This window comes from Pempheris klunzingeri, chromosome 4 (assembly GCF_042242105.1).
Source record: "Pempheris klunzingeri isolate RE-2024b chromosome 4, fPemKlu1.hap1, whole genome shotgun sequence".
In the NCBI taxonomy this organism is placed as follows: domain Eukaryota; kingdom Metazoa; phylum Chordata; class Actinopteri; order Acropomatiformes; family Pempheridae; genus Pempheris; species Pempheris klunzingeri.
Genome location: NC_092015.1, coordinates 29365022 through 29386458, shown reverse-complemented (window position 1 = coordinate 29386458; position 21437 = coordinate 29365022). Strand labels below are relative to the sequence as shown.

Genomic DNA, 21437 nt, shown 5'->3' with positions numbered 1-21437 from the left:
TTTTAAATAAGTCTGACAAATTGGTGGTCATTTAAAAATCAAGAAATGAAACAAACAGAAGTACTTTAATTTGAAATGTGCGAGGGGCAGACAACAAGTCTGACAAATGGTATCTGCATCACATGCATGGGGTCCATCATGTCACTTGTCATCTTCACTGAAACAAAGGTACTGGAGGCCCTGACGTGTTCACCTCACCATGTGGTATTCACCACGACACAGATCGAGGATCACTGGTTTTCAAAACAGAACAATTGAAAATCATTTTTTCAGCTGCCTGGCCACCAATGTAAGGTTGTGACAGGTGGCAACATGTCCTGTAGCCTGCATGACAGCCAGAGAGACTTTCTGTTCCACTTGGAATGGCAGTGGCTATAGCAGCTTGTTGTAAAAGAGTGACTACAGTTGTATGCATTGACCCTCGCGCTACTTGTTTCTTAGTTCCTACACATATTGGCTCTTGTTGTGTCTTTGGTAGTTTCATGTCCCATATAATATATATAATACCCAAAGGTAGGAGCTAGGAATCGAATGGTTTGCAGGTTTTCTACTGTCGTCCATTTCCACAGGAGTGTCTGTTAAATGTTTATAGACATGCTGCCACTCAAGTGACAACCGGGTCCTTGAGATAGCTGGAAAAATGTCAAATATTCACTTTAACTGAGCCGATCAATCAGTGTGCTGAAATCAACTTCGATGTACAAACCGTCCCTACTCACCACATTATTTTACTCTGGCATCTGCTTTCCACTTTCTTAGCATTGCTGACCTCCACCCCAAAAAGCGAAGGACAGTAGATGCTTTGTAAGTGTGAACAGGCTACCTCGTCCAATCTGTGTGTGCGATGTGTCAGCATGTGTGTGGTGTATGTTACTCCTGCTGCGTGTATGTGTGTAAGCGTGTGTGTTCATGTGTTTAATGCTGTGTGTGTTGTGTGTGCATGTGCAGTTAATAAAGGAGCTGCTGAGAGATGGCTCTCACCCCATGACCTCCAAGCCCCAAGAATCCTTCACTTACCTAGACTCATGGCTAAACTCAGTAGCTCTGTGTGAGCAGCAACAGGATGATATTGCAGACAAAAACAGACAAGTCATGGTTGTCTGGACCCCACTTATTCCCACCTTCTCCTCACCAAAAGTCACATGTAAAGCACAACCCAGGTCAGTTAGCAATAATAGTAACCAATGACAGAGGCATATTTGTGATCAGTCGTAACCCTCTCAGTAGAAAGCAGACACCAGATCTACACGAGATGAAGTAAAGCAGTGTTTCTTCAAAGTGCTAGAAACATAGTTTAGGTGATAATGACAGCTGTAGATTTGACGTTGATTTGTTGTAGACCGAACATCTTGGCTCACTTCCACGTGGCTTTATGTAAGCATGGTGCACGGCCCCTTTTAGTGATATGAAGTAATGCAGATTTGATAACCAATGTCCAGATGTTGCCAAAGTATCCAACAAGAGTTGTATGAAAGATTAAAACGGAAACAATGCCAGCAGGATTGAACATCTAACAAGCTTTCTGTTGGAGACTAAAACGCATATTGTTGTTACACTTCTCAGGTGGCTACTCCAGTAAAAGTCACTTTGCCATGCCAGGTGTCTTTGGTCGGCTTTATTTCAACATAAAAGTCAGTGATTGCTGGTGTCACCAGTGACATTCAGGTCTTTTTCAACCTTTTTTCCTTTAACTTGGGTTTCTACAGAAGTGCACCCTCAACACGGCCTAAGACCGTACACGTGGCAATTAGTTTCAGTGTAGTGGTAAACGCTGAGTCAGCAAGCTGTCAGAATCCCCCGTGACCTTTTCCACAGGGCACCGCCAAATTCCAAACACGTTTAATCTTTCTGACTCATTTACTGCGAGCCAAATCTAAAGGGCTAATGAATATTTAAATTACAGCTGAAACCAGTGCCAGAAGCGAAGCCAAATAACACAGATTTCCCCTTTTTTCATTGCTGTTAGGCCATGTAATGAGATTAGGATGAATCTTCACACAAGCATAGAAACTTCTCTTTTCCACTGCTTTCGTTGCAGGACTCCTTTCATCATTGTTTATTCTTTTATTCATTTTCATTTCTGAGCAGCCTGCTGTGGAGCGTCCCATAATTAGAGGCCTCGTGATTTGATCAGAGCCCAAATCCCTATTGACGAGTTCATTGGTCTAGCTCTAAGTGAACTCTTTCCAAGGAGTTGGGGGAAGTGGCTTTTACTGAACTACCTTCCTGGCCCTTCTGAGGCTCCCTTCACAGTGGTCAAGCTCAACATGGCAGCAACAAGAAAGATAGACCTAGCAGGAAACAATGATATGACTCAAACAGGGCCTGGAAAGCCCAGAGGTTTTTGGCTGGGAAGAGTTATGTAAGAAACCCCAGTGGCTTGTGTGTGTTGGAGGCTCTACAGAGGGCGGACCGGTGGCCGCCAGTTCTTGGTGTGGCGGCTGGCGCTTTGCGGCGCTTCGGTGGATCTGTGGATCTATTCCTAGTGGTGTAATTAGAGGGACGCAGATGAAGTGCAGTGGCAAAGAGCTCTCTTTAACAGCTGCAATGTGTGTGTGCTTGTTTTCTTTCACGTCTCGTCCTCTTCACTCGTCCTTAACGATCCTTGACTTGATTATTAGGTACAATGCCAAGGTCAAAATACACTCGTGTTTTGATGGCAGAGATATTGTCCGACAACTTGTGTATTACTTTTGACTGTGGCTGGCACTAGATGGAGTGATTGATCCAGCAACCATGCAAGTCACCGCCCCCCCCTCCTTCTGCTCATTATTCTCTGAAACCTCTTTTTCTACAGTCTGTTGAGGATCAAGTGCTTCACATGCAGCGGTGAAAGAGGTGTTCAGGGCCTTAACATAGTAAAACTGGCAACACCACCATGTAAACATATTCTTTAAAAGTTTTACTTCTGCTTTTCTGCACTTGACTTTAAATTACATAAATATCATCAGAAAACTACTCTGAAGTATCAAAACTTCAAATATTCATAATGGAGAAGAGCTTGTTTCGAGTGCATTTTAATCAGGGTGGAGCTAATTGCAGCTTTTATTTATACTGTTGACTACAATGGTATAATTTGCATCATGTGCCTACTGTCCAGCGGAGATGGAGGGCACCTTTCCCCCTGACTTTTCCAAATAAGACATTTTGATGACTTCACATTGGGCTTCAGGAAATTGTAACAGGCATTGTCCCATGTAGGCTGAATGATTAACACATTCATTGAGAAAGTATTTTTCACAGACAATAATCAGACACACCTTAGACCACCATTGTTTGGAATACATAATAACCAATTTCAACATAAAATAGGCTCATTCAGAGTTTTAAAGACATTTTGCACTGATACTGATATGAAGAAATTACTACACGTACAGGTTGATTACATTTTTCTATTGCCTTGTGCTGCTGCAGCCTTCTTGTCACTCTGACAGCATTTAATTCAGAGTTACACCATGTTCAATGTTTAGTGGAATGTTTCTAGGGCCAGCATTGTAAGATTGACTTTTCTAAATGACGTGTTAAATTGCTGTCGTATTTACATAAAGAGACGCATGTGTGGAGGTAACTATAACTATACGTAACTATAGCTCTCAGATAAATGTGAAAGGAAAGAGTACAAGATTTCTCTCCTAAAGTGAAATCTCATCTCAGATATTTTATTGTGGACATACTTAATGCAACAGCAACACAAATAGCTCACAAATATACCTAAGCACAGAGTAGAATCATACCGTTACTAGTTTCCACCACTGTGGACAGGTACAGCAGCGGTTACTCAAAAAGTTCTGGGCCTGGACAGCTTCTCTTGAACACATAGCGCACTTGGATATGGGCATGGATGTTTCCCATGCATAGAAGTGAGTAGTAAATAGTAGTAAAACTGAATTAGTCACCTGCCTTGCTGCCTTTGCTCTGACCATGCGTCGGTCACAGAAGTTGTATTTAACCTGTATGCAGGTACAGTATCCATCCATCCTGGTGCTCACTGTCATTACCTTTTGTCAGTCTCATAGAACTCAGCAGGCGACCAAAGAATCAGAACTTGGTTTGGGCCCAAATGTTCTGAATATGGACGTTTTGAATACCCCATCAAAGCCAGGATTAATGGCAGATGAATCAAAACTGAATCTCTCTCCACACGAAACTGTCCCATAAACCATATCCCTGGTTTAGTAACAGGCCGGTCTAATGAATAGCCTGGCCCGTTGAGCCTGACCATTGAGGCAGCTGTGCCGTGAAGGCAGCTCTCCATGGTGTAATAACTCTGTCTCTCCATCTTACTGATGTGTGAAGGAAACCAGGCCGTCGCCGAAAAACCTTGGACCCACACGCACATGTTGAACACGAGGGGAATTCCCACACACAAGCAGCCTCACTTGGCCACACATTTATAGCCACACGTTTAGCATGGATTGAGTTGTGTCTTCACACCAAGATAGTAATTAGCACTCACAGCTGGCTCTGATGTGATTTACAGCAGCTACTCTGCAGGGCTCTCAGTCTTTCTCAGTATTTCCACTTCCATCTGAATTTTATGGTTGGGAATGTTTTTAAACTGTGATCATGATGTCTTTGTTTTTGGTGACAGTCTTTGTTAAAGACACTGTCAAAGCCGGGGCTTTGTTTTACAGTTTCCACGGAGAAGTCAGTAATACTCTTAACATGATTTTGTACACCGCTTGGTTGAATACTTGATTCTGATTGGTCAGTTACGGCATGTTATGGTCTGTTATTTCTGTGTACCAGACTGTTGCTGACAGTAGGTCAGCGTAACCCAGTAGAGATGAGCCATCAGGAAAACAATAATACAAGATTTCATGTGGGAACAAAGTGAGAAGTGGCTACATGGCCAGAACTAAAAAGAGTAATTGGATCGGCCAGTGACCATGACTCAGGGCCTCTGGAAAGTTTGGCTGAGGGAGACTCACCGCAGCTGCCCCCATACCCGACACTCACCGACACACCAGACACCTCAGCAGTGTGGAGTCATTCACAGCCCACACAGTGCGGTAGCACGCAGGTCATTTGTAACTTCTTTACGGTCTGTGTAGGTGGGTGGCTTGGTCGGGAAGACGTGAATTGTCCTTGTTCTTAATGTGCCCATGAATTGAAAGCTGGTTTGTTTGTGCTGGTAGCAGTGTCCATGGAAAGAAACGGGAAGTGACTTCCGATCAAATCAATTTGCAGTATTATATATGTATTTTTTTCATTTCATTTTCTTCCTACAGATTAAACACGTAACGGCTTGTGCTGACACACGTTTAAACCCCACAGAGAAAAGGTGTTGGATAGACTAAATAAGATGATGACGATGTTGCTGTTCCTTGAACTATACCTGTAGTTGATACTAGAGGAATTAACCAGCTGGTCAGTAAAGCTTAGAGGTCCATCTTCTGGGGAGCATGTAAATGTAAACAAATTTTATTTGGACAATTCTTACATGAAAGCAGAGATTTTTTTACCTAGTTGTAGCACTAGCAGAAAATCCTGGAGGTCATAATACAATGGGGTCTGGGACATTTTGGCCCCGATACACAACGAATGCCATGGCAAATTTTACTGTCGACCAAAATGTTCGGCAAATAGATGAACAGACTAATGAACAGACTTAACAAGACTGCCGTTATATTGCATATTTCTTAGGATCCGGAAAGAAGAACAGACCAGCACCAGTTGCATGGCTGTCATGACTGGCAAACCCTCCATCTACTCAGTCTGCACGCATGTCCACGTTGCAGTTTACATTACGATTTGTGACTCATGATTGTGGGTTAATTTGCCAGATGGCCCCAGGCATTGTTAGTATGACAGAGAGCAACAAGTGATTTTTTTTTTCCTGTTATAATTCAGAAATCTTTTGCAATTGAGAAATTTTAGACATTGTGCAAAAACCTAAATTCCAATAAATCGAACTTACTCATGAAGCTTCAAAGTAAATAGATGGTCTCACTTCTTCTCTTTTCACACAAGCAGCTCCCTTCCAGTTTTTTTTCTTTTTATCAATGGACAATCGGAGCACTGTGAAATCTTACCTATGACCAGCGGCTGTGAATGTTTAAAGGGATTTCATTAGTTAACAGAAGTGAACAGAACTCTGAGAAGTTTAAAAGAAACCGTGTAAATGCAAGGAGCTTACCTCTCCAGCCTCAGTGTCTGCCTGTTTGCTCAGAGAGGGGATTAAGTGCTGATCACAAATTCTTTATCAGGAGATTGTGGATGAGTGCAATTTGTGTTGGGGCTTTTTAAACATGGCATCAAAAGAGCCCTGGTGTTAAAGTTCCCTCTAAGCCTCTGTGAGAACATGTTTGTCCCAAGTAGGAAAACCACCGAAAGAAGCGTAAAAGCATTAGGATTCACTGGGAATGTGGATTAGTGGCAGTCAATTGGGGTTGTGGCTCTGGCGGCTGAACTCTCACAGGTGAAGTAGGAACATGCTTCCTTACCGTTGTCACCTCCTCAAGCAGCCTGCACATCCTGTGCTGTACCCTGTGGACGGCCTTCTGGCCTTTGACAAAATAAAAACCTCTCCTCTTTTAAACAGTTCCAGCAGGAAGTGTGCAAATATGTAAATGCTCCATAAAAACAGACTTAAGTAGTGTGTTTTCCACTTAAGGTGATGAAAGAACAAGCCTGGAGCTCTGCCTTGAGAACAGTCACGCTTTGTGAACTTGACCGCTATGGTGCCTGCCCCTTGTGTGTCGGCACGGCTTTAAAGCCAAGTGAGTTTTTCCCTGTTAAAAGAGCCGGTGTTCCAGCATAGTAATATCAAACTAATGGCAGCTTCTCAGCTAGGGTTGCCACACACACACACACACACACACACACACCTTTTTTCATATCTATTAATATCTAAGTGCTCACAGGTGGTCTGCCTGTGAAGCGCGTCGAATAGCTCAACCCTTGGTTTCAGCTCGCTGTACATCAAATGAACCGGAAGCACCTTTTCCCCTCTGCTCCTCTGTTTTCTCTGTTTTTCTTTGCAGCCTTCACCTTTCCTCCAGCCCCTACCCCCATTCATTTCTGCCCTCCTTTGCAACCTGTGTCCTCCTCCTCCTCCTCCTCCTCCGAAAGGTGGGAGTATTCCATATTTAGTGACTGATGTGACCTTTACCTCCCTAAGGCACTGTGCCAATATTCCCAAATGTTACTTGACTATTTTCACACCCAAACTAATCTAAAGTTTAACATAACAGCCAGCTTTTAGGCAGTGCTATGTTGCCCTTTCTGGTGGAAGCCAGTTTCACCTCTGACCACACCCAGATGCCCACTGATGAGTTAAATCTCAAGTTAACTCTGTCTCAGTATCCACAGAGCCCAACGAGCCAACATCCTCCAGGCTGATGTTATCAGCTGATCCTAGCTTATCACAAATACAGTAGTGTGTCTCAAGAAGTGGTAACAAGAAGTGGAAAAGATGATGAGACGTTCATACTGGTTCATGGATTGATGACTACAAAGCACAGCCAAGTTTGTGGAAAAAATGGATAGTTCTAGTTTAGATAGACAGATAGATAGATAGATAGACTGATAGATAGATAGATAGATAGATAGACAGATAGATAGATAGATGGATAGACAGATAGATAGATAGATGGATAGAAATACTTTATTGATCCCCGGGGGGAAATTCTGGAACTTATTTACCACAACTTATTTACTTTCATAGGTTTGGTCACAGTTTCGTTTGGTTGCCATACCAACCAGATTAATTGTTGAGATCAGGGAACGAGGGGATATTACTTTAAAGAAGTCAGTCAGGTCAAGAAGCACAAGCCGTCAGACAGGTAGTTAAAAGGCCCGCTGCTTAGCCAAACCTTTTTGAAAGAGAACATGAAGATCCATGACAACAGTATACCCAAACATTGGCCTAAAATACTTTGGGTAGTTGTGCATGCACACAGTATTGCTTTGAAATGAGGGATTGTCACAAACTTTTTCTACAGCCTGTCTAGTTGGGTCACCGCTCATGTTTTTGATCGCTGTGTTTTCAAATTTGAGCAGGTCCTTTGGTGAGTGCAAGAAAGTGGTGTAAATGTAAGAAAAGTTGCTCTAAACCAGGATTATCCTTTTTGGGATCTGTTATTTAAAGATCAGATTTTTATAAACCAGAGTTTTTTAAATTCTATTATATCTGTACTAGTATCTGACACTATAGCAGATGTTAGTCAGGCTCTCGCTCGTCTGGGAAAGTCTCTGACACTACATTTAGACTAAATAACACTACAACTTTTAATTAGAAACCATGAATATAGTAACATTCAAACTTGAGGAGGCTCCAGTTAAATTGTCAGCTAAAAATGAAACCAGTTTGTGTTGGTGATTTGTGAAATAAATGTGTAATTAGTCAGATTGCAGCCTCTCTGTTATATTAGAGGTGGTTGACTTTGGCTGGTTAGCATCTGACTAACCCTAATGCCTACCCTGCTGCCCAGTGGAAATAAAACTGCTTGTATATTAGTGTGGTGCAGTGGCGGTGAGAGGATTAGAAGGGCACTCTCCTCCCTCCTTCAATTAGCACTGAAGCCAGTAGCCGCATTTGCGCTGGTTAAGAAGAGAACACATACCTATTAATCTATTACTTTACTTATGTAACCATGTCAGTGTTTTATAGTTTGAAGGCCAAACTCTTGGCACTCTGGTAAGGAAAGTCTTCACCATTTTTTGACTGATTCAACAGGTCAGGCTTAAACTTTGACCATTTTTAACGGTAGATGTAGGCTAGGTGGACTAGCGAAGGATTGATGTGGAGGCGGGTGGAAGGTGGCATGTGGGTAGATAAATGATCGGGAATGGTTCGTAGGTGGTCGAAGTACCCATAGCAACACTAACACTTTGGTTAGCTGTGTATACAGGATGCAGAGTGAATCTGTACTGTATATGCCCAGCATATGTGTGAGTACACAAAGTACAGACACACAAAGAGTCCTGTCCTTCCCCCCAAATTGGCAGCCCTGAAGACAAAGCCTCGTCTTACGATGGATACTCTTTCATTTGTGCGTTGGGCTCATTTGCTCTGAAGTTTATGCATCCTGGTAACAGTAAAGCTATCTGAGTCCCCCAAGTACTCCATCTTGTAAGCTTTATGCCTTCCACATGGTTATAATTTGAGATTTTCCCGATTTTCAAAGCTTTTTTTGAGCCTAGTGTTGTTAATTAGAAAGTGGACTAGTTTTGTTGTGGCCTTTTGTGTTGCCAAGTAGGGAAATCACCGCCCTCTTTGTTGCTCTCTCCACTTCTTTCTTTGCTTACTCTCTCTCTCTCTCTCTCTCTCTCTCTCTCTCTCCCCTCCACTCCCATCTGCCTTTGTCAAGAATAAAGCTAGCCCGACCACTTTGTAAATGAAACATCCTCCCGCTATTAATGGGATTGAGCAGATGTTTTCTGTTTGGATGGTCAGAAATGGGACAGTAAAGCCTGCAGCAAAACAAAACAAAAAGATTTTTTGGGGGGGAAAAAAGAGAAAGCAAAAGCAGATATTTATGGAAATGATTATATCACTTCCCTTATGTCCCATACGGACGCATGTCTCGCACACATGGCAAATTAGAGGTCATCCCTTCCAGTTTAGCGCATGTCTACGTGCGTGTGCCAGCGATTTTGGTACTAAAACATCGTAAATAACACTGTAACCTCTGGGACGAGGTGTTATAAATAGGACGTGTCAAACCCTGCTCCGGCCAGTCTCTGGTTTCCCCAAAACCCTCTCTTTTCACCCGCAGAGCAGCTCAGCTACTTTTTAATTTGGCCTTCCCGCGGGCTAACCGACTGACGCCTCACGGCGAAGGCCTCTGTATTTCAACAAGGCCACAAAACCCCCAGTCCTCGGGCACTCGCGCTCTCAAAGCTCTCCAGCCTTTCTGAGCTGTTACTTTTTTGGAGCCCAGACTCTACCATCAGCAGAAGAGAAACGCCGGCGCTGGCCAGAACTCAGCGGCCAAGTCTCATCTGTCAGAAACCCAGGGGCCAGACTCTCCAGCCACCGGGTGGGCGGGGCCCGACCAAAACAGAGAGAGGAGGAAGAAAGAAAGAAAGAAAGAAAGAAAGAAAGAGTGGAGTGTGGGGGAGAGAGGGTTCGAGAGCGAGAGGAAGCTCCCAGATAAACAGACCGCAGCGCCTCAACTCCTAATCACCCTGCGCTTCCGTTTCCAGACTCTATAATTAGAAGGGCCCCGTCCCTTTTTTCTCTGTATTCCCAGTTGACGCAAATGCTTCTTGTGGCTTGGCACCTCGTTTGGGGCGTGGGTTTTCAAGAGTTTACAGGCCCTGGGCCTTAGCTCTCTGGCTTTCTGGTCGCTCTGATACAGCATGAATAGCTAACCACTGTCTTAATGCACACTTCACTTGGCTTCTCTTCTGCTTTCCTCCCTCCACCTCTGATAATCTGCATGACCCCATCGCTCATCCACTCTGTACCTCCCTCATTCCACCTCTTCATCATCTTTAAATATAACTGTGACACTCAGTCATACACAAGTCTTAAAAAAAGAAACCTTTCAACTCTGAATGAATGTGCAAAATTTTGTAGCACACTTGGCTTTTTTTTTTTCCACAGAGGGAGTGTTTTCCATCTCCCTCGCACGTGTTGCTGAATCCTTTTAATCTCATGCCATTCCAGCCTCCTCTTTTCACATTTGACATGCCACCCAATAAAGCCTGGCCACTAATTAAAACCTACTGCAGCCTCCACATAAAAGATTCCATGGGGAAAAACTTAGAGGAAAATTACTAATTACTTTAATATCATTTATGTCTGGGAGTCGTCAAAAAGACAGAGGTTTGGACATTTTATTCAAATCTTACACTCTGTATCAGTGATGCGTTTCCAACATTTGGAGTTGCTGTGCGATCTATGGGTTTGTTTGTAACATCTGAAAAGGCTTCTGGGGATGGGTTTTGGGTTACACTTGAAAAGCAGTACGGCGTTTTTCCTAACCGGGCCAGTTTAGATCTGGGTTTGTTCTGGTGTGGTTTGTTGAGCATGTTGTTTATGGTGAGGGCCTATACTTTCTGGAGTTTGACGAGCTTCAAATAAAATGGGCCCAAATGAATGGGCCTGTCAGTGGGGGTTACACTTGTGCTGAGCTGTGGTTCAGTGTTTCAGTGAATCTTGGTGTGCGCACACACACACACACACACACCCACACACACAGCCATGATCATACACGGGTATGCGTGAATACATAGATTCTCTCTTTTACAGACACTCATCAACTTGTCTGTCCTTGTGGGAGCACACGACTCGAGTCCTGCTTTAACCAGACCGTGCTATCATGCGAGGGCAGGCAGCATTTTATGACAACGACAAATGATAACTGGCTTTGTTTTAATGGGCTGGTTTGTTTGTTTTAAAGGCACAGTGATTCTCTCGTGCTGTCTAGCATGTGTCCTGCACAGTGGGTAGTGTTTGCTGTCTTCGTGTGAGCCACTGGATTGAAATATAGTTAAAATATTTTGGTTGGCCTGACTTTGGATCAGTTTACCAGTGTACCAGTGGCAGCTGCTAAACACACTGGTGCAGCTTGGACTTTCTTTGGACGGTGGGAGGACTATAAAGGTGGAGGGTTTTGTTTTCTCTAAACTTTAGGCAAAAATCTATTAAAAGACTGAGGGCAGCATTAACACTGACTAAGTAACCTTCACGCACTATTTTCTATTGTGTAAAAGTACAACTTTTGTGAGTGATTGATGATTCTTTAATGATTTGGTTTCAGTGCATCACATTAGCTTCTAGGCAAGGAAGCTGTCATTAAAATGGACATGTATGGTTTTAAGTATTTTCTAACAATTGGTAGAAAATAAATAGCCTAAACCTAAAGCTGTCTTTACAAAGTGTAATATGGCTCCAGTAGATTGTCTGATCGTGTTGGCACTCACAGGATTATCGTAGGCTGAAATCCCCTGAATTTTAGTCTCCAGAACAATTCAGGTTCTGAAAGTACTTGGTCCTACATTTCCTATAATGCGAGGCAGGAGCATGCCACTTCAACCTTCTCTGTGATCTGAGAACACACTTCGCAGTCTGCTGACTGTGGTCATTGCAGCTCTTACCTATTAGAGCAGTTTATTTGTCATTTGTTCAGCTTATTTATTAGGGACACCGCATATTAAATCTACCGGAGTAGAGAACTTGCCAAACGGCAACATGGCCTGATGCTCTCTTAACAAAAATACACACTGTAAGCAAAATGAAAATACACTTACTAAAATAGGAAGCCATCATGCTGAGGAGGAACAAAAAGAATCACAACGTTAATGCAGACAATATGCACGCGACATGGGAGCATTAAGCACTACCAACAAATATACAATACAGAATCATCTAATCAGTGAAGAACGCACAAACTGCACATCCAGCTCAGAATTCACAACACGATGAAACAAAGACCACAGTGGACAGCATAAGCAGGAACAGTTGTGATCATGACCAGCTCATATTAAAGCCAGCTGTGGGACTGATTCCCAATGCCGATGACTGTGACGTGTGTTTATTGTAGGAATGCTGCTGGTGACTGCCGACACTCTGGGCCACGATTTTCACGTCTTCCAGATTCTCACCCACCCATGGGCATCCTCGCAGAGCGCCGTTCACCATCTCTATACCCTGCATCGTGGGGAAACCGAGGCCAAGGTCTGAGACACACACACACACACACACACACACACACACACACACACACACACACACACACACACACACACACACACACACACACACACACATTACAATCATCGAGCTAAAGTAGTACAGTGGACAGTTAGGGAAGCAATTTTAACTTTGACCTTTATTTTCTCTTCCGTATAAGCTGTGGCAGATGATATTAATCAGAGCTGGTTCATTTGGTGTTTTTATGCCAATATTCATTGAAAAATGTAATCTTTCATTCATTCATTTCAATCATTCATCTCGATTAAACCTACATTTAAAAAGTGACATCTAAAAGCTTTGCCATTGGAGACCCATTGTGATATCTTTTGCCTTTCCCGCCGGTGGCTGTCCAAACCCCCAGAGACAGGACAGGTGCCCACACAGACACATACGCATCTGTACACCCAATGAGATGAGCAGGGAAACGGAGATTAATTAGATTCCAGAAATCCCAAGTTAAGATACTGATATCATAGAATGAAGTCCAGATATTTCTATAAAACTATATATAGTTCAGATGTTTGGTAGCACCTTTGAATGTCCCTGTGTTCTCAGCCGAGACTTTTCAGTGCAAGTTGGAAGTGCTTACTCAACAGAACTACTTCAGGCCTTGTTCGGTTCAGGATTATTGACTAGGAAAACACACTACCACACACACACATTCTCACAGCCTGCCTGTAGTTAATGTATGACCAAACGGCAGGTCCGCTGACCGGCTGCACACTGAGCCTGCTTTGATCCAGCCCCTTGTAAACACTGAGAGCCGGCCTTAGCCTAGCGCTTGGGCCAGGGGTTATCAGTACACACTCCCTCTCTCTCTCACACACACACACACACACACACACACTCAGACACTGTGGAGAGTGATAAAGTCTTCAGTTAGGTGGGTGGAGAGACGCCTTATCTGTCTCCAGCGGCCAAACATGCGGCTGGCTGTCAGTGACCCGAGGCCAGGTAAACAGACCTGCAGCTGATAACAGCTGTAAGGGGCTGAAGGAGGACCAGAATGTAGATGAGAGCGGAGCCACGGGGCAAACTGGAGCGCGCTCGCCACTGAGGTTACAGGGGTGGCACTCCATTACTGCTAAACTTTGCAGCCCATCAGCTGTGATTGCAGTGATATGGGTTTTGAGGGCTGAGCCTCTCAGTGCCTCTACATGCACTCACCTCACCAGACCGCTGCTCTGCAGGAACCTGATTCCTTCAGCTCTGTGTAAATTATAAACCTGGTCTCTGTGATCTGGGTGGATGAACACAGACACCTGATTTCCTCAGCCAGATATGTTCAAGTGAATTCAGTGATCCACATATATAGATCACTGGCTTTGTAACCAACTTTTTACATGTGAGTTTGACAAAATCTTCAGGGAAAGTGTCGCTGTGACAGCTGAGCAGCAGAATCACGTCCATGCATACAAATGTGAAAATTCTGCTGTGCCAAATCTGTTTACTTCACTCACTGGAGGCCGGGGGCCACGGCACTAAAACCTGACTGTAACCACAGGTGGTATCGTGCAAAGATCTGCAGCACTGTGCCAAGAAAGGCAGCTAGCAAACATGGATGTAAACAATGTAAGACTTAAGATAATTAGAAATCAGCTTTACAGATGTTTAATGAGGAGGGAAATGCTTCTTACATGTGTGTTAGACCTCAAAGATCCACACAAGGTTTTGGTAAATTCTCTTTATTTGGTTCACACGAAAAGTCCACGGCTGATATCCGATCGGCTGAATAAGGTCAGTATCTGCACTGATCTCCATGTTGCATATCGAGTAACGGCTGTTTGACCAGTCACAATGAGTATTGTCCACTACGTTACACAGGCATGGCTCCTGTCTGATACCAGGCATTTCATATTAGCAATCCGGTATATTAGTTAAACAACATGGAGCAAACGATTACAGCTGTGGTCAACCACAAACCTCCATTTGGTTTTCTTTGTGTCATTGATGTCTTTTTTATTTTCTCTTTCTAATGGACACACTTCCTCGTGTATCACCTCGTGTCCTCTCTAGTGGTCCTATCCCTCTGTCCATCTTTGTCACATTCTTGTCATTCCCTCAGAGTTCGTCTCAGGTGAACAAAGCTGCCTAATCTCGTGAACAGTTTTTACTGATTTAAAAAAAAAAAGAAGCATTAAACATGTCTTCTTGGCATCTCTCTGACTGCCAAGGATTTCATCAAGTGTACAAGGACAGGAGGGAGAGCTCTCTGGAATGTGAAGCCTCCACACCGACAAATGCATGTGACTGAATTTACATTCCACCTTTTTAAGATAACATTTGACAACTGTTTGATATCTGCACGGTTGTCACACTGTGGCTGCACAATCGCAGCAGCCCTTCAGGTAATCCTCCGCCTGATAAAACGGATTTGACAGTGAAGTCCAGGCGCCCATTTACAGTTGGAGCTCTGACAGGCCTATTATGACCAATTACGACACACACACAAAGTAGCCCTTTCTCATCTCCAAGTCATCCCTAATCAGCCCGAGCAGAGGTCAGACCTCTTTCACTCATCTTTGTGAAGTAAAGTAACTGTCTGGTATGCAGAGGATGCCCCATTAACTGTCATTGCTGGGGACAATTACCTAGTCTGCTCTGGCAAAAGATTAGAGAGGCCTGCAGGTACACAGCTGGCTCTCTGATTGGCTGACTTGCTCGCTGGCTAAAGAGTTAGACATTCCTGAGCCTAACTTTCTTCTAGACCTTTTCCTTCCATTTCTCCCAGTCCCAGCTGCTTTTTCCAGTCTCTATTTTTGATAGCATGTCCAGTGATGGATGAGCGCCTCACCCCATCCATCTGTCACCCTTTGTCACTCCATTGTGGTCTTTTATTTTATCTCCCCCTCTCTCCTTTGCTTGTATTGTCTCTTGCAGTCTTTCCGTCTCGTTTCCTGCATGTCTGACATGCTCAGGGAGATCCTATCTTCTGAAGCGTCTGCTCCAGGAGAGTCACTCGCTGTTTGAGGAGGACTACTAACACAGAATGCCATCAGCTCTTTTGTTTTTGCTTTAGTCATTTACTTTGTCATTATACAAACTCATACGGTATCACATCGTCGCCTTTGCTAAAAGTTACTGTCGAATCCTCTCACTTCTGTCAAACTCCTCTGACAGCTTCATCTGTGTGAACACTTCAGCCTGGTCACGCTCATGTTCCTGCAGAGTTATTCCTACTGTGCATATTTCACTATAGTCAGTGGTGAATAAAATAATACAGAAAGAACTGGGCCTATTTTCAAAAATCCATCCAGTTCATTTCACTTGTGTGAAGTATGGCAGCGCACAGAAGTCAGATAGAGCTGCTGAAAACAACCCGCAACAGAGATCTGGGAGTTAGTAGGTGGATGTCCAAGGACAGTTTGTAAGTATACTGCAGGACAGATGGCAGTCACATACATAGTGTAATCACATCGGAATCATCAGCACAAACACTTGTGCTTGTTTGTTCACTGCTTTCTACACTGACAACAGCACTAACAAAGCTTATCAATGTCTCTCTCTTTCTGTCACTCCAAGTCAGAACACATCTGACAGTTTGGAAGAGCATGTCTAGGAAGGCTCTTCAATTTCTGCATTTCTAAATGTCTAATTTAAACATTTTCACTCATTTTACATGAAATGTCATTTAACAAAAAAACATCGATGGACAGAAGAAAAACTATAAAAACCTGAAAATGCTCTCAGCCTCCTGTAACTGGGAACGAGCCTCTTGTTAGTGTACTCTCGACCAGATTTACTAAGAAAAATGGCACAGCACAAACTGCTGCTGGAGTCTGTGTGTAATCGGCAGCTCATGATGCTGCCGGCTCGAAGCCTGGAGCTCCACGATCATCCTGGGACAGAAGCTCAGAGCAGAACAGGTGGAGGTGGTCATGATGTTGGTCCAACCTAACGTTAACACATAAATGGATATGAATGAAATGCCCTCCTCATCTTCAGTAGATAATTCTTTTCCTTTGTGTTTACTGCTTTGCTGCAGACACACAGTCACACCTCTCCAAGCCTCAGCTGTGCGGTGTGGATACCTTCATTCATTAGTTCAGTCCTCTGACACGACACAAATGTTACCTGCTGACTGACCTTGTGTGAGTGTTTCTGAAGGCCAAGCTCCAAACCCCATGTTTAATTTGGTTAACTTCACTTCACTTTGGTTTCAGGATTTAAGGGCCATTTAGATAACTTTTGCTGTTGGATAAAGACATGAGACATCAGTGGGGTTTTTCAGACGTGGAGAGGCGGAGCAGAACCACAGAGTTCAGAATCATTTCATTTATATGAACTGTTTGGTTACAGGCTCAAGTCACAGCTTCTGTTTCATTACTTAAACATAAAAATGCGTCTTTCATAATACAGAAATGGTAGGATTGAAATAATTATTCTGAAACCTGCCAAAGTTAGTGGAATGAGGTGAGAGGCTGTTTGTTGGAGCTGTTCAGGAGTCAGTCATGAGCAAAGTGAAGCCATCTCATCCCTCATCTGTCCCCTGCCCTCTGTCTCTGTCCAGGTCCAGGACATGTGTTTCAGCCAGGACAGTCGCTGGGTAGCCATCAGCACCCTCCGAGGCACCACCCACGTATTTCCCGTCAACCCATATGGCGGTGCGCCTTGTGCCCGCACGCACATGTCCCCGCGGGTGGTCAACAGGATGTCTCGCTTCCAAAAGAGCGCCGGCCTGGAGGAGATCGAACAGGAGCTGAACAGGGCGGCTGCACTGGGAGGAGGAGCAGGAGGGGGCGGCTGCATCCTGGGTGGAGGAGGAGGAGGCATCGGGGGCCGCTGTAGCCCCATACCTGGCCTGTCCAGCAGCCCCTCGGGGTCTCCACTGCACGGTGAGGAGTTAGGGGGGGGCAGGTGATGTTGCTGCCCATCCAGGATTGCGGCAGGTGGTGGGCGGCAGCATGCAGGACACCATCCACAGTTCACAGGGTCGTATTATGGGATGTTAAGAATTAATAATATCACAACCTTACACTGAAGCTGCACATGTAGACTAATTACATTCATGCTTTTGGCTACAACATGTTTTTTAAAATCCTAGATATAGATTAATAATCTAAAAAATGGACACTCTAGATTGCAACAAAATAATGAAAATGCATCTGTGGGGCTGCAGCTGACCATGACTTTATTCCTAGAGTCTGGCTCTTACATGTGCCAGGTAGATCAGTTAGTCGGTAAAATGTTTAACAAAAACTGAAAACAAGTCAACAAGTTGCCACACGGTGATGTTCAGAGCATTCATTGAAGTTTATTAATGTCAGGGTGCAGGGTTTTAACACTTATACCTTTTATTATGATATAAGTCTGTTCAGTATTAGTTCAGCCTAGAGTTTGTCCAGTGCATGTGTGTGTTGCGTGCGTGTGTTGTGTGTGTTGCGTGGGTGTGTGTGTGTGTGTGTGTGTGTGTGTGTGTGTGTGTGTGTGTGTGCATATGGTTGTGTTTCCAGTGATCGGTCATCTCCGTAGCTCTTTTCCAGGGATTCTGATCTGTCTGCTCTGTTTGTCCAACAGCAGTGCGGGCTGCTCACACCGTGTCAGTGTGTGTCCCCAGCTGACACAGATACACACTGATAAACACACACTTTGTGTCAGCTGCACTGCTTGACCCCAGAGGTGTTACCCAGTGTAAAATATCACAGTTCTCATCATTCATGGGTTTCCAGGAATATCCCCACGCTTTAATAGGTGTACTGCAGCCAGGCAAACAATTGATAAACACTTCAGAGAACCAAATGACTGTTTGTTTTATGACGCCTTTCTATTTGTTCATTGCATCAGGTGGTTTGCAGCTTACTGGAATGGAAACCAGATCTTTAATCTCCCAAAATATTGGAAGGAATCAGGATGAACTAACCTCTTTAAGGAATTAAAAGTGTAACATCTGGGTCATGGAGGAAGCTGTCGAATAAATTACAGGATCTGCTCCCTGTGTTTACTATCAGCACTATGCTGCAGATAGAAACGAGTCAGACTTTGTTACACGGTTTCTATCACAGTTCTCATCCTGTCAACACCTCTTGTTGGACATGAACTCAGTGCTGTACCTCTTCTTTATTAGACCCCTGTGAGCAACATGGAAAAGTTAGAGGAGGACTGCTTTATGGTAATACTGGGTTTGTTTAACAGGATTAACCCAACTCAGGCATTCAGGTTTTTGAATTTTGGTTTATTACAACTTCAAACTGAGCTGTGAGAAGGTCTGACTGAATTACTTAACGATATGCTGATATTGTCTGAGAACATGAGTCTCAGTTACTGGTTTAATATTTAGTTCAGTGGAGATGTTTAGGGTCCGTCCTATTGCAGCATGTCTTTGGGTCCAGTACCCAACAGGAGTGGTCGTGTGGTCCGTCATAATGATCAGAGGAGTGTAAACTATACAGTGCAGGAAAAATGACACACCGTCGCTCTTTCCAAAGGCTAAAACCCACCAGGGGCGTCTGTGCCTTGTTCTGGCTGTGACACTGCTGCTGGAGCTGATCACACCCACTGTAGTCAGTGCTTTAAAACCCACCAAGAGCGCTCCGCTAAAGTTACGCGCCAGTTCTATTTTCAACTGCGTCAACCAGCACAGAGCAGATGAGGCAGACAGGAAGTCAGACTAACAAACGGCAAAGAGAATCTAGTCAGTTTTCAAAATAAAAGCCCCCGTGCAGCCTTTCAATCATACATATTCCACCACCTGCTTGTTTGGACACATTAGAAGCATGGAAATGATCAAATCAACAAAATCTGGACTCATCATCCAGGGCCTGACACGCTTCTGGAGCACTCCTGGTGGGTTTTACAAGTGCTCTGAGGATGGAGCAAAACCGGGCCGTGATGCAGACGCTCCTTTTAACTGGCAGCACATCATGCTGCTGCTGCATCTGTTTGGCCCAATGGACCCATTTTTTCATCATGTCTCTCCTCTTCTTTTGGAAAGAAGTGAACGTGTGCGTTGTGGACCTGTGAAGACCTCTGGTCAGATTAGGTTATACTGACAGCAAAGCAAATTACCTGCAGTATCTCTTTAACATCTGAAGCTGTTGTAGGCCAGTGTGGGCAGTGGTGCTGACCACTGAGCAGGACTGCCTGAACATTGTATTGAATTTACAGGACTTTTGCATTAATCTGACAAAGTATGTGATAAAGAGCATCATCAGCATCACAATATATATCAATGTGTGGAACGTAATCCGTATCAATCATCCCTTACAAGTGCATTTCATGGCCGCAATGTATGTTTACGTCTAAGCTGTTCCCAGAGTCTGTTCTTTTAAAGCATCCTGTGAGTCCTCATGAGGGCCAGAGGAGGTGACAGAAGATGCTGGACCATGTGGTCAGGGTCACTTCATAATGTTATCTGCCTGGTCCAGAACTCGCGCTGACCCCCAGCACACATACACACAGTGTCATGAAGGACGGCGCCCTTGCTTCCTCTCTCCTTCCTGTCTTCCTTGTCTAGACCCAGACCCCTCTGTAACCCTCCATACAAACACACACACACACACACACACACACACATTCCTCCACTGTGAAAAACAGGCCATCAAACATTAAAAGGATGTCTGACTTTGGAGAGTCACCGCTCGGCTGCGATGAGAGACAGAGAGGGACAGACACATCAAAGTGGGCTAGGAGGTGAAAGTGAGTGAGCAAAGTAATGAGGTGCAATTGAGAAAAATGAAGGAGAGATAGAACAGGGGGAATAAAGGAGGTGGAGCGACGCGCAGAGGGAGAGAAAGATAAGTTTGTAGTAGCAGTGCTGAAAGCCGGGCTCTCGGGGAGCGTGGTCGTAAATCACACTTTTGTTTCAAAGGAGAGCATTAGGGCCACCTGTCAACAATTAGTCCTCACAGTGATACCTAGCTGTGTGTGTGTGTACATCTGAAGAAGATAAACTGCTCATAGTTTTATGGTAAAGTACAAAAAAGGAGCAGGTCGGAGTCAAAGCTTGCAGTGACACTGCGAGTTTGCTCAACTTCAGGAGGAAATAACTAATATTTAACAGTGTATAAAATAGTCCACAGGAAATTGAAGTCAGGTTTCACACCAGTTTTATCAAGGTGTTAATACATACCACGCCACACCAGCTCACTCTCTGATTAAAACAGAAAAACTGACTGACTGTGTGAGCTCCGAGTCGATCGCTCTGTGTGCTTAGTGTTCGCCTCATTCCTACAGTGGTGTCTGCCACTTTTTAAGTTCACTGTCCTACATGGGCCTTCTTTTTAAGGTGATGTTTGTGTGCACATCAGACCTTTCTCTGGAAGTGCCTGCGCCTTTTAAACCTCACTGCAAATAATCCTGCAAACAAGCAGAATAATGTTGAGACGTGGCTCAGAGACCTGTTTAAAGCATGGCACCCCTTTCTAAACACACACAGCGCATACGTGCTTTTCAGTTTGATGTGAAATATGTGCCGTGTATGAACTGACATCAGAAATAAGTGATGTAATGCTGGCCACAGTCCCTCCCAAGCATACTGTAGAGGTGAGCAGTTTTAGGGTTTGTTACAGAAACATTTAACTTAAATAACACAGTGATGAAAATGAAATGCGTTTCCTTTGGTTCTATTAGCTTACATATTGAGGTTTAAGGACAAAAAACACAGATGGATTCAGAATTATGCATTGATTCAGATTTTCACTTCTCACCCTCTGAGCCTCCTAAAGCATCCGATATCTTCGTCGACCTGTTTGGCACCTCTGTTCTGTCTGACAGTTCATTCACTTGTGGGACAGCGAGTCTCTACAAACCGACCGGTGAAGAGTTTTTTGAGGCTGATACAGATAGTGAT

General features: G+C 44.1%; 1 protein-coding gene across 1 annotated transcript in view; it reads left to right on the top strand.

Annotated features, from left to right (window-relative positions):
- Positions 1-21437, top strand: part of bcas3 (BCAS3 microtubule associated cell migration factor) — a 299931-nt gene that overhangs the window by 44162 nt on the left and 234332 nt on the right. Inside the window, exons 14-15 of the mRNA XM_070828991.1 lie at positions 12498-12631; positions 17160-17484. Of these exons, the coding sequence (XP_070685092.1) occupies positions 12498-12631; positions 17160-17484 (459 nt within the window). The remainder of the gene's footprint in view (positions 1-12497; positions 12632-17159; positions 17485-21437) is intronic.